Source organism: Pyxicephalus adspersus, chromosome 6 (assembly GCF_032062135.1).
Source record: "Pyxicephalus adspersus chromosome 6, UCB_Pads_2.0, whole genome shotgun sequence".
NCBI classification, from domain to species: Eukaryota; Metazoa; Chordata; class Amphibia; order Anura; family Pyxicephalidae; genus Pyxicephalus; species Pyxicephalus adspersus.
Window position 1 is genome coordinate 692,566 of NC_092863.1, and position 11,592 is coordinate 704,157.

At 46.6% G+C, this 11,592-nt stretch overlaps 1 protein-coding gene across 1 annotated transcript in view; it reads right to left on the reverse strand.

The window, feature by feature from the left end:
• Nucleotides 1-11,592, reverse strand: part of CEP112 (centrosomal protein 112) — a 97,315-nt gene that overhangs the window by 11,085 nt on the left and 74,638 nt on the right. Inside the window, exons 19-20 of the mRNA XM_072414077.1 lie at nucleotides 10,468-10,698; nucleotides 5,073-5,135 (exon numbers count right to left, since the gene is read on the reverse strand). Of these exons, the coding sequence (XP_072270178.1) occupies nucleotides 5,073-5,135; nucleotides 10,468-10,698 (294 nt within the window). The remainder of the gene's footprint in view (nucleotides 1-5,072; nucleotides 5,136-10,467; nucleotides 10,699-11,592) is intronic.

The window sequence follows — 11,592 nt, forward strand, 5'->3', positions numbered from 1 at the left end:
TCTCCTGTAATACTCTGCGGGAGGACTCTGCTCCTTCCTCTATAACTCCTCTCCTGTAATACTGGGCTGAAGGGTTGCTGATGACCTCCTTGAACCTGGCACATGCTTGTACAATGGGGCAGCCATGATGGAACGCTACATGCTGCTGGTGTGGCTGTGAGCTGGTGCAGTTGGCACCTCACCCATGGTACTCTGTGTGCAGACATTCCAGTGGCCTGGCACGGGGTTTGGTATGGTATATGTCTGTATATGGCTGCCAGGGTCGGCCCTCTCAGTGCTGTGTAAACATGGAATGTCTGGAACAAAGACTTATAAACGGATCCTTTGTGACGGAGACAATTGTCACCGAGTGGAAGGACACAGCCTGGGTGACACTGCCGGTGACAACAATGGGTCAGATAATAACAGCCAACTTTTCATTTTGTCAGATGGTTTGTTTTCCTCCAAATGTCCCCAAAAAGTATAAACTGGTGGAATACATTGCAGCTCCTTTTACAGCTTCCTATTGATGATCATTATGTGGAGTAAATCACTGTATAGTTGGGGGGGGTCTTTAATAAGTGGTTGTGTTATTTGTACAATTAAAGGAGAACGCTGCTGCAATATTTAAACACATTTCCCCCACTGTACTTCTTTTTTGCCACTAGATGTCCTCAGTCTGGTGGTCAGCTTCAGTCACAAGTCATCCTTGACCTGCCCCCACTTTGGGACTGAACAGTAAAAGGAGAAGCAGCATAGGGATGAGCTCATCTCCGTCTGCTTTATGCTTCTTTCAGCATGTTTCTTTTGGGAGCCCCTTATATTTTTTTTACACTGCTTGTATTAAAAAAAAAAAAAACCCCATTTAACATTGCACTAACAGTTATACCACTGCAGTAATGTTTTGTCTGTCTGGAGTTCAGTTTGAGTTTCTCTGGAATTGTTTGATCTGTGTCTGAGTACAGCAAAACTGGCTGTTGGCCAATCAGAGCTTGGATGTGTATTCTGCTTTCTGCTGTCCAAACGTTTAATATTGGAGGATCAGCGGGATGGGCCGATTAGAGATGACTGGCCTAGGTACTGCAGTGCCGGATGACGGGTGCTGCGGGTGCCTCTGACACCTCTCACAGCCCTCCAAGACCCTTTTCACGCTCCTGGAACGGAAGAAGGTGGAATTGTTCACATAGCAGAGCCATGATATATTTGAGGATTGTTTTCTGGCATTGACACAGATGTAGGATGAGATTGGAGGAACGGCCGCCCGGACCATGTGATCTGCAGTCCAGCAGCCTATCATTAAGGGGGCACATGGAATAAGCGGCCCACCATATGGGCCTGGTTAGGGAGGCCATGGCTAATTCCTGCAGCTGTGTGGAGAGGGGGATTGTGGGTCGGCAGCACATGTGTGCTCTGGATGAGGAATGTTCTCTTTTATGTGGAAAACAAAAATGTGTAAACTCTCATTACAACACCATTCCAGGTTACTGGGGAAACAAAGAGCAGCAAAAACTCCGGAGAGAAAAAAGAACGGATCCAAAGTTCTGTCCTATCCATACAATTTCAGCCATATTCTTCACTCTGCCCTCACCTTCCTGAGCAATGCTCGTCTGAACCCCAAATCACAGCCCCACTCTGCTTTGCTGGGGAGGCTCAAACCCCACATTCACCCAAATTACTGAAAGTGATACAAATATGATGCAAAAAGTTTTTCCCTGTGTACCATAGTAATAATACTGAACAGCTGATCCTACCAGAAGGTCTGTTATGTGGCTCAGTGGTTAGCACTCCGGCCCTTGCAGCGCTGGGTCCCAGGTTGGAATCTCAGCCAGGACAATATCTGCATGGAGTTTGCAGGTTCTCCCTGTGTTTGTGTGGATTCCTCTGGGTACTCCTGTTTCCTCCCACACCCCAAAAACAATGCAGTTCGGTTAATTGGCTGCACCCCCAAAATTGACCTTAGACAGTGATAATGACATATGACTATGGGGGGACATTAGATTGTGAGCTCCTTTGAGGGACTTTGTACAGCACTGCGTAATATGTCAGTGCTATATAATCACTGGATAATAAAAATTGTGACAACACTGCATGAACTGCAATGAAATCACAAAGCATTGTTGTCCCCTGGATGTTCATGGAGGTGATGGTTGCAATGCATTGTGGTATTACAAGTGTCGGGGTGCAGCAGAGTCTCGTACATATGGTCGGTAATTGCTGATATTTGTTTTGAGTGAAGAACTAATAGAAGGCAGAACTAATATAGAAGGCAGAACTAATAGAAGGAGCTCCTCTGCTGTGACCACAATAGTCCCGGTTAGGAATGGTCATTTAGTGACCTGGCACAGCCATTGGTGGGACGCCTGCACTGACATTGGATCCCCCCCCCCCCCAGGATGATCATGAACGATTTTCACAATCAATGACAAGCGATCATCTGATCAGACTTATAGTCTTTACAATTAACACATTGGTTAATAAATGAAATATTTACCACTAGGCCCGTAATAAAGAACGGCTCTGCTCCAATGAGAAGGTGAAGAATGTTTATTTTGGGGATCTGCTGCTGATGGATACAACTAGCTTCACCCTGACAGTCAGTTCCTGTACCACTATAGATTGGACCAGGGGGTGCTCCGGATTTCTTTTCCCTGGTTCAGGCATGCAGAGGAGGAATCCCTCCACAGATCTGACCATTACAGACACGGAGGTCCTGTAAGATGTTGTGCTCAGTGATATCCCCATGATATGAAGACACCGCCGAGCCCTCAGCTCTCATACACAATCCTATGTACTGGTACGCGGGTTATTTCTGCCTGTGGAAACAATTTGTCGGCCACGTCAATCTGGATTTGATGGGAAAATATGCGAGCATTAAAGTGATTTCCTGCAGCAAAGAACATAAGTGACATTTCAAACGGTTGTGAAATGAACGAGCGACAGGACAATTAATATCCCGGAGACACAGAGGCCTCTGGGAAGCTGCCACTAGCCAATGTCCGCTCCGAGCTGGGATTGACAGACGCGGCCTTGTTTGAAGCTGCGGAATGTATGTGAGGTTCTGACGTCTCCAGGCCGCAGAGCCTCCGGATAGGAACGCTTAGAGATCACCTACAACCGGGGTCACGGGGGGGTAACATACTCCTCGGAAACCTGAACACAGAATAGAAAGAGCTCGCAAAGGAATGGTTTGGGTAAAATGGGCCCTGGGTGAATATGAAGTGGGGGCCCCAAATGCACAGCATCAGAGCTCTCTACCATTCTCTCCAATTCTGTCCAATAAAGCCCCAGACAAGATGGGGGCTCTGGGCAATTGGGCCCATGATTCTGTATTGTCCCGGTAAATAAAGCATAGCAGGGGTGACAAATAATGCCTGCACCGTCTCTAGAAGTATCCATCATATACTGAATATGGATCGGCCTTTGCTGCAGATACAACTCCTGACAGTGCCCCATCCCATTACAAACACAGGGCAGTGTGTCGTGGTCGGAGTAACATAGCCCCGGAATTACCATTGTGGCCCTATATCAGGGAAGGGGGTAATGTAGTCTTAGCTATGGGCCAGGGGGTGAAGTTACGTTGCTTACATTCTTAGGGGGTTATATGGCCCTTAGTCTGGGAGGAGAGTTAGGGGGCTCTTAGTCTACAAGGGGGGTGGGGGTTATGTGGCCCTGTTTGAATTAATAAAGCTCTCTATCATGCTGATCCAACTGCTTCACTACTTCTTAGGCTACTGATTAGAAAAAAAATGCTGATCAATATTTTTCCCAGTCAGGGAATCACAGGATTTTGCAGCAGAGACAGCCAGGAACCTGGCATTTTTCTGAGGGAGATTGCAGGTCCTGTATATGCCTGTGTGCAGGTCCCCTTTAAAATCCAGTGGTCTCCGGGGCAGATAAGGCGCTCGGCTCCTGGCTGTGGCGAATTGTTTGTTCTGGATGTGGCCGGTGTGTGGGTGTGCGGATCATGTGTACATGAGGCCTGGGATAAGGAAATTTCAGCTCTTTGCACTGAACAAGATGAATTCCTGGCTGGGAGGTCATAGTGCGGCGCCAACATACTGCTGAACGCTGCCCATACACATCCATACACTGCAGCCTGGAATAATAATAATAATAATAATAATAATAATAATAATAATTCTTATCACCATGCAAGATTTACTCCATGCAGACAATAGGACGGAGGGACGAAGGTGAAATTCTAACATGTAAATCCCTATTTATATGAGACACAGATCTGACCCCCTGTGCATTGTACAGAGCTGGGTGAAGGTGCAGTTTCTGTACGGCTGCACTGGGCACCACACATATCACTGTAGGGCCTGTCTGCCATTTTGTGTCAGCTGACCTTATTTTGAAATGGTGGCTCAGTGGGTAACACTCTGGCCTTTGCAGCGCTAGGTCCCAGGTTTGAATTTTGCCCAGGACACTATCTGCATGGAGTTTGCAGGTTCTTTCTCTGGGCACTCCGGTCTCCTCCCACATTCCAAAAACATGCAGTTAGGTAATTGGCTTCCCCCCAAAATTGACCCCAGACTGTATTATTAACATATGACTATGGTTGGGACATTTGATTGTGAGCTCCTACAGCTAGTGACATGATTATGGACTTTGTACAGCGCTCTGTATTATGTTGGTGCTATATAAATACTGGATAATAATAATGTATGCTTTTATCACAGGTTGGGGATGCTCAGACACAGAGCTAGAGGGTGTTGGATACCAGAGAACCTCATGGAGTCACAGGTGGCAGTGCCCACCTCCAAGGTACGTGGCTTCACCCACCCATTGATAGGACACAGAACTCAGTGGGGGAGCAGAAACACCTATAATAAGAGATTTTTGTTTTTTCTGTTTGAATTGCTGTTAAGATTTTTGGGGATAATTTCTGACACTTTTACTAACTTGTAACCACTCTCATGAATGGTGGGAAAAAATGTACTCCCGGACTTCACCCTGAACATGGTGTAAATTTGCACCAGACAGGTAACCATGAAATGTGTCTGCGGAGGGCCCCCTGATTGTATACATCAGTCCTAAGACCATATACGTTATATATAACCATATACGCGCTCCTGGCCATGCTGACGTACCTGCGTTGACTTGGCGATTTTCTCCATGTACTCCTTCTCAATCTGCGACAACCTGCTGGCGGCCTGTACAGAGAGAGAGGAGAGACAGATTAGAGGAGCGGGGAAGAGACACTTTGCAGCTGACCCCTGTGTTTGGCACCTCATCCGCATGCCGAAGTCACCGGGCGCTGCGCCAATTCCAACGCCGTTTATTGCAGCCAGGAAAGCGGAACGCGTCCCCTTTGATCTGCTTACAACTATTCATTACTTGAAAGGAGGAGGAGGAGGGGGAGAGCTGGGTCTGCTGCCAATTATTAGAGAAAACAGAGAGAGCCCATTGCAGGAAAACTACAAGAGCCAGATGACTTCATCTACAGAAAACGGTTAAAGGGCCACTGTACCTGGGACACAGGGGCCACAAAATTGCCAGCGCAACCCTACTGGCCAGAAATAGAAATCTTCTATAAAGACAGATGTCTCTGCTGCAAACATGTGCAATGCACAAGTAAAATGAATTGTATTACAGCACCAATGAAGTGAAATATTCCATGAGCACTATCCTCCATGAGTTACCTTCCAGGTGATGAATAACTACAAATCCCAGCATGTAATATATAAATAAACCTGAACTCCAGAATAAATTAGCACAGCTCTGTATTGAATAATATCAATAAATGCAATAAAACAGACTCCTCCTGTAGAGCAGAGCTCAAGCTGGAAGAGGGAGCAACACCACAAAGAGCCAATCAGGGGTGCTGTACAGTATAGTTATATTGATGACAATTTACAGATCCTTCGTGTCTATTCTCTCATAATGAGCACAATGAGTATACGGACCTAGGGAACTCAGCACAGGGATGGAAGAAAAAAGGAGCACAGCGTCAAGACTTGGAAACTGAGCACAGGGATGGGGGGACCCCTTAATTATGGGCACAACAGGTGTGTAGACCCAGGATCTAAGGACAAGGATGGAGGGGACCCCTCATAATGGGCACACAAGATCTACAGACCTGGGAACTAGATTGTAAGCTCTTTGGGGCAGGGTCCTCTCCTCCTCCTGTGTCACCGTCTGTCTGTCATTTGCAACCCCTATTTATTGTACAGCGCTGCGTAATATGTTGGTGCTATATAAATCCTGATAATACCAAAGGATCTCACAGACATAACTATAAGGGTGTATTTGTGTCTAGCAATCACTGACATATCAGTTCTGGGTGGAGTTACTCCATAAAAAGCTTTATTCATTAAGTCCCCAACAATCCACAAACAGTTTCCACAAGATAAAACCAATAAAAAATAAATAATAAACAATCTGGAAAGTTTGGAGACTGAATAAAAGAAAAGGTCTTTCCTTCTGGAAGGCTCTTTTGCATGGAAGAAATATGGCTTCACTTAGGACAGCTCGATTTGGACGCAGAACAAGGGAGTGAGAAAAATGCAACTAATCCATTAAAATGGAGATCTATTAAAAAAAACACATGTGGTGAGGAGCGGAGGGGAGCGCTTCCTTGTGTGCAGACCGCAGGCCGCTGCAAAGGCGACAGCTGGAGCAAAGCTGCGAGAATGGCTCATTATTACCGCCGCTCTGACACCGCATCCGTCCCAGGACCTACCCTCAGTAACCAATCACAGGGCTGCTCTGGTTTACCTGGTTCATGTCAGCAAATCAGAAGACGCTATCTATCCACTCCAAATCAGGGACTGAAGTCCTACAAGTGTGTGGGGGCAGAAATCTGTATGACATCTGTGTGCAGAAATATTATCAATGTAGATGGGCGGAATAGTTTTATTTGTAGTTTTCTCCACAATTACATGCAGGTCACGTATGGGATATTTATAGGGGGTGGGGTAAACCATATAACGCTGCTGGGGGGGCATACGATGGAAGTTCTTTAATAATCTTCCAATAAAACAACAATATTTTAGCTGGAGTTTGATTGGTTTCTATGTCTTTCCTGTCCACTGGGTGACAACACTGCCATGCGATTTCTGCAGAATGTACAGCGTTGTCAGTCAGCTTAACATTCAGACAGATCACAAGGCTGACAGATCAGGCAATCTGAACTCTGACCATATCACACAGCTAAATGTCTGGCCATATGACCAGCACTGGGGGAGCCTGCGGCAGGATTTTATTCTCAAAGGTATTTCAGGCCTTTTGTATATTTTAATTTATCTGATTTAGCAAAATTGATTATTTTGCCAATAGTCATAAAGTCCGATATGAAATGGACCTTACAGTGACTGTACAGGAAAATAAATCCCTGACATGGTACAATATATAGAATAAAGGGGGTATTGGGGGGATTACTATGGAACGGTTCCACTGATCCAGTACATGAGCAAAGGAGTCATGCCGCTCAGAGTTTTGCACGCACCGAGTTGCGGTGGGGATGAGTTGCGGAGGGGATGCGTTGCGGAGGGGATGCGTTGCGGAGGGGATGCGTTGCAGGGGGGATGCGTTGCAGGGGGGATGCGTTGCGGAGGGGATGCGTTGCGCTGAGGATGAGTTGCGGAGGGGATGAGTTGCGGAGGGGATGCGTTGCGGAGGGGATGCGCTGCGGAGGGGATGCGCTGCGGAGGGGATGCGTTGCGGAGGGGATGAGTTGCGGAGGGGATGAGTTGCGGAGGGGATGAGTTGCGGTGGGGATGAGTTGCGGGGATGAGTTGCGGTGGGGATGAGTTGCGGAGGGGATGAGTTGCAGTGGGGATGAGTTGCGGAAGGGATGAGTTGCGGTGGGGATGTCGCTATCTCCACATCCTCGCCAATTGCACTTTTCCCATCCTGTGTGGATCTCTGGGTCTCTATTTTCTGTCCTCTGACTGCCGAGGTTTCTGAATAAGCGGTGGAGCAGGAAAACACAGGAATGACGGCGAGTTGCAGCGCGCCAGAATCCACATCTGTACGCACTTATATTTCCAGAGCCAGGCCCGGGCGAGGAATGTGCGCTCACACAACACGCTACACCTGGCTCCACAATATACAACATGTGTCACTGCTTAGAGCCCCATCTGGCTCCAATCACAGCTGGGAACACACTGTGCACAAGAGACAGGAAGTCCAGGAGGGATTCAAGATGGCTGCCACCACAAAACACTTGACAGATCGCTATCCTCATCGCACAAACATCCAGAGATGGTTTTATGAATAGAAAGCGCTGACGTAATGTGGGGCGCTCAGCTGGTACGGATTACTGCCAATGTATGGGGGAGATATAAGTGCTGCACACAGATACATCGATCTATCCCTCCTAATAAGATGCGAGATGTGCCGGGGGGACGTGTGATATTTACTTAGTATAGAAATCTTTCATGTGTGCAGGGGTGGTATAAATACTTCTGAATGATCAGGGGTGTGAAGAATTACCACCGAGGGGCGGAGTTGGGAATCTGCCCTGTCCCCTCCTGCAGCAGACAAATCCCAGTATCATTAAGGCAGCTGTGTCAGATCCCTGGATGAAAATATTCCTGATATAAACCTGTGAATATCATTAGATGGAGCCTTGTGATTGGATCTGTTTTTATTCACACGTGAATGTCCATTCCAAACCTTAACGTGGACCTGTCATCAGATATGTTTTCATGACAAGCATAGCATGCTACGTAACTTGTCCCACTTACCTTTCTGACCTGGTAAAAAAATCCCCCCCCAGCCGCTCTCTCCGCTCCTCCAATGATCTACTACTGACTTCCTCACTCATAACCTCATCACACGCACGGCTCCAAGACTTCTCTAGAGCTGCCCCGACTCTCTGGAATGGTCTCCTCGTCCTATTCGGCTTTCTCCTACTTTCTGCTCATTTATAAGCGCCCTTATAACCCAACGCTTCCCCCTCACCTACCCGTCTTCTTCTGTCTCCTAAACCCTCACTACTTCCCACCATTCCATATCCCCCTCCTATTGTGTGATACTTCCCCCACCTCCTAGATTGTAAGCTCTTCGGGTCAGGGTCCTCTCCACCTTCTGTATCTGTCTGTAATGTACAGCGCTGCATAATATGTTGGCGCTATATAAATCCTGTTTATTAATAATAATAATAATAATAATGTAACCTACCCAGGAATCTATTACTTCTTCCCTGACAATGCTTCTATCCATCTTTCTACAAAAGATTGCACTCTGACCACTGGAGTAGAAGAGACTGAGAAATTCCTTCGCCTGCCTGCAGCAGACGGATGATGGTATTAATGTGCAGCCATCGTTTATTATCAGGAAACAGATGACATTCCATTGGTTACTGGGGGTAATTTCACTCCTATTAGCCCTGCTCTTCCTCATAATTCCCAGGAAGGTTCATTTCTAGGTGGTGCACCTGTAATAGCAGCTCAGCCGGCGGGTCCCCTGCCATGGCGGAGAGCTCCTGACACGGCCGTCACACAGAGGTTAATAGGACCGTGCCTGGCTGGCGGCTGATAAGAGAATGTGACAACCAAGCTGTACACCTCTTTTATGTGATAATCCAATGTGTGACGGCAATATACTGGGTAGCAGCGACGACATGCCAGAAACGAGGGATGAACGGACTGATGGAATATATTATACGGGGGGAGGGCAGCGAGTTATACACATATTTCTATGGAATATAAGCCACTCTGATATTTCCCCATACACTCCTTATACACAATGGTAGTATATTACTCCATACAGTCAGTGCTAAATATGGCTTCTGTATGAAAACTTTACACAGGGCAGGGTAAAAGATATCTTAAAGCTGGAGTTCTGCTTTATATTCAAAGTCAGTGATACGTGAACCTTAATTTGGGACTGTATGGTACAAAAATCATTTCAGGTGAATCTGTGTCCATGCAGGCTCTCACAGGTGTGGATTCACTTTCTTTACATTCCCTGTTCACCAAGGGAGAATCCCGTGTACACTGGGATGGGCACATCCTGAGTGATGAAGCTGATTGGCCCAGTGCTGTCACATGATTGAGTTACATGCCGGGTTTTTTCCTTTGACTCGTAACGTAGGTGAATGAAGGAAAGGTAAGTACATGCTTTTGGGAACTGGGGTGTATAAAAGAAACATTTTTTGGATTAGGCAAAGATTTACTTAAAATTTTATGAAGATGGATGGCAGGACTCTCATTTTCGTCCAGTCCATCCAGCAAGGGGGATCTTAGATAAGGGCCCCATGCTGCTCAGTTCTCCAGGCCTAGAGCTCAGAATCTCTGCAGAGTTCCAGCAGTAGGGTAACACTGGAAGGTGCAGCTCACAGCAGGTATCTGAAACAACACGCATACAAATGACTTGTTCGTTCCCCCAACCTCCTAGATTGTAAGCTCTTCGGGGCAGGGTCCTCTTCCCGTATCACTGTATCTGTCATTTGCAAAGCCTATTTATTGTACAGAGCTGCATAATATGTTGGCGCTATATAAATCCTCCAGAAGAGTGTTGTGTGTACAAAGGTCTCACCTTCTCCAGAGCCTCCTGGGTGTGAGCAGCATGCTTCTTCTGTAGTTCCAGCTTGGTGCCCTCCATTTCTCTTCTCAGTTTACTGAGTGCTATCTGATGTTCCTGAGCGCTCCTTTGCTTCTCCTCCTCCCGCAAGTGTCCCAGTTCCAGAAGCTGCTGTTTGCGCTGAGCGTTTACCTGGATCAGCTCTTCCTTCAGCTTGTACACCTGGGCCTCCAGCTCCGAGATGGTCTGCAAAGAAGAAAAGAAGGTCAGAAAGAAACTCTGCTGCCCCCTACTGATTGCTGAAATGGGGCACAGGGGCACTTAGGATAAACCCCTGACCCATACTACCCCTCCCCACCTCCTGCTACAACATTTACCCCAATATCCCCTCATAGCGGGGGATGAAATCCCTTCTTCCTAAGACACGGCAGCAGAACCCTCCACACCTCCTATGATTTGTATAATTGCTGATTTGGGTTCTGCGCTATTATTCAATACAATGTTTTACCTGCAAACACATATAATATAGCGATATAATAGAATTATCACATAGCAGTACATTATACTGCAGGGGGTTCAGAGAAATGAAAGGATTATACAGGTCTCCAGGAATGTGATCAGACACAATGATAAAACCTGCACAGACTACAATCCACAGCCATACAACTCATCTACATTCATCATGAGGGAGCAATCAATAGCCTGACATAAACAGCCTGAGGGTGAGGAATGCACAACACTTGTATATTCTGTGTCATCATTGTGCTAATCAACTCCTACCGGCCCCATTATAATCACCCATCGATATGGCTCTGACATATTCCGTAATGTTGTACAGAGGTGTGTGTGTGTCAGAATAAATACCCTCACTGATATTCTGGTTATAGATGGACAACGATCGACTGAAACCAAATATATATTATAACGCGCACACAAACACGCGCTCAAACACATTAAGTAACACACACACACACACACACAGTAACAAACACACACAGTAACACACACACACAGTAACACACACACACAGTAACAAACACACACAGTAACACACAGTAACAAACACACACAGTCACACACACAGGGTCACACACAGTCACACACACACACAGGGTCACACACAGTCACACACACACACAG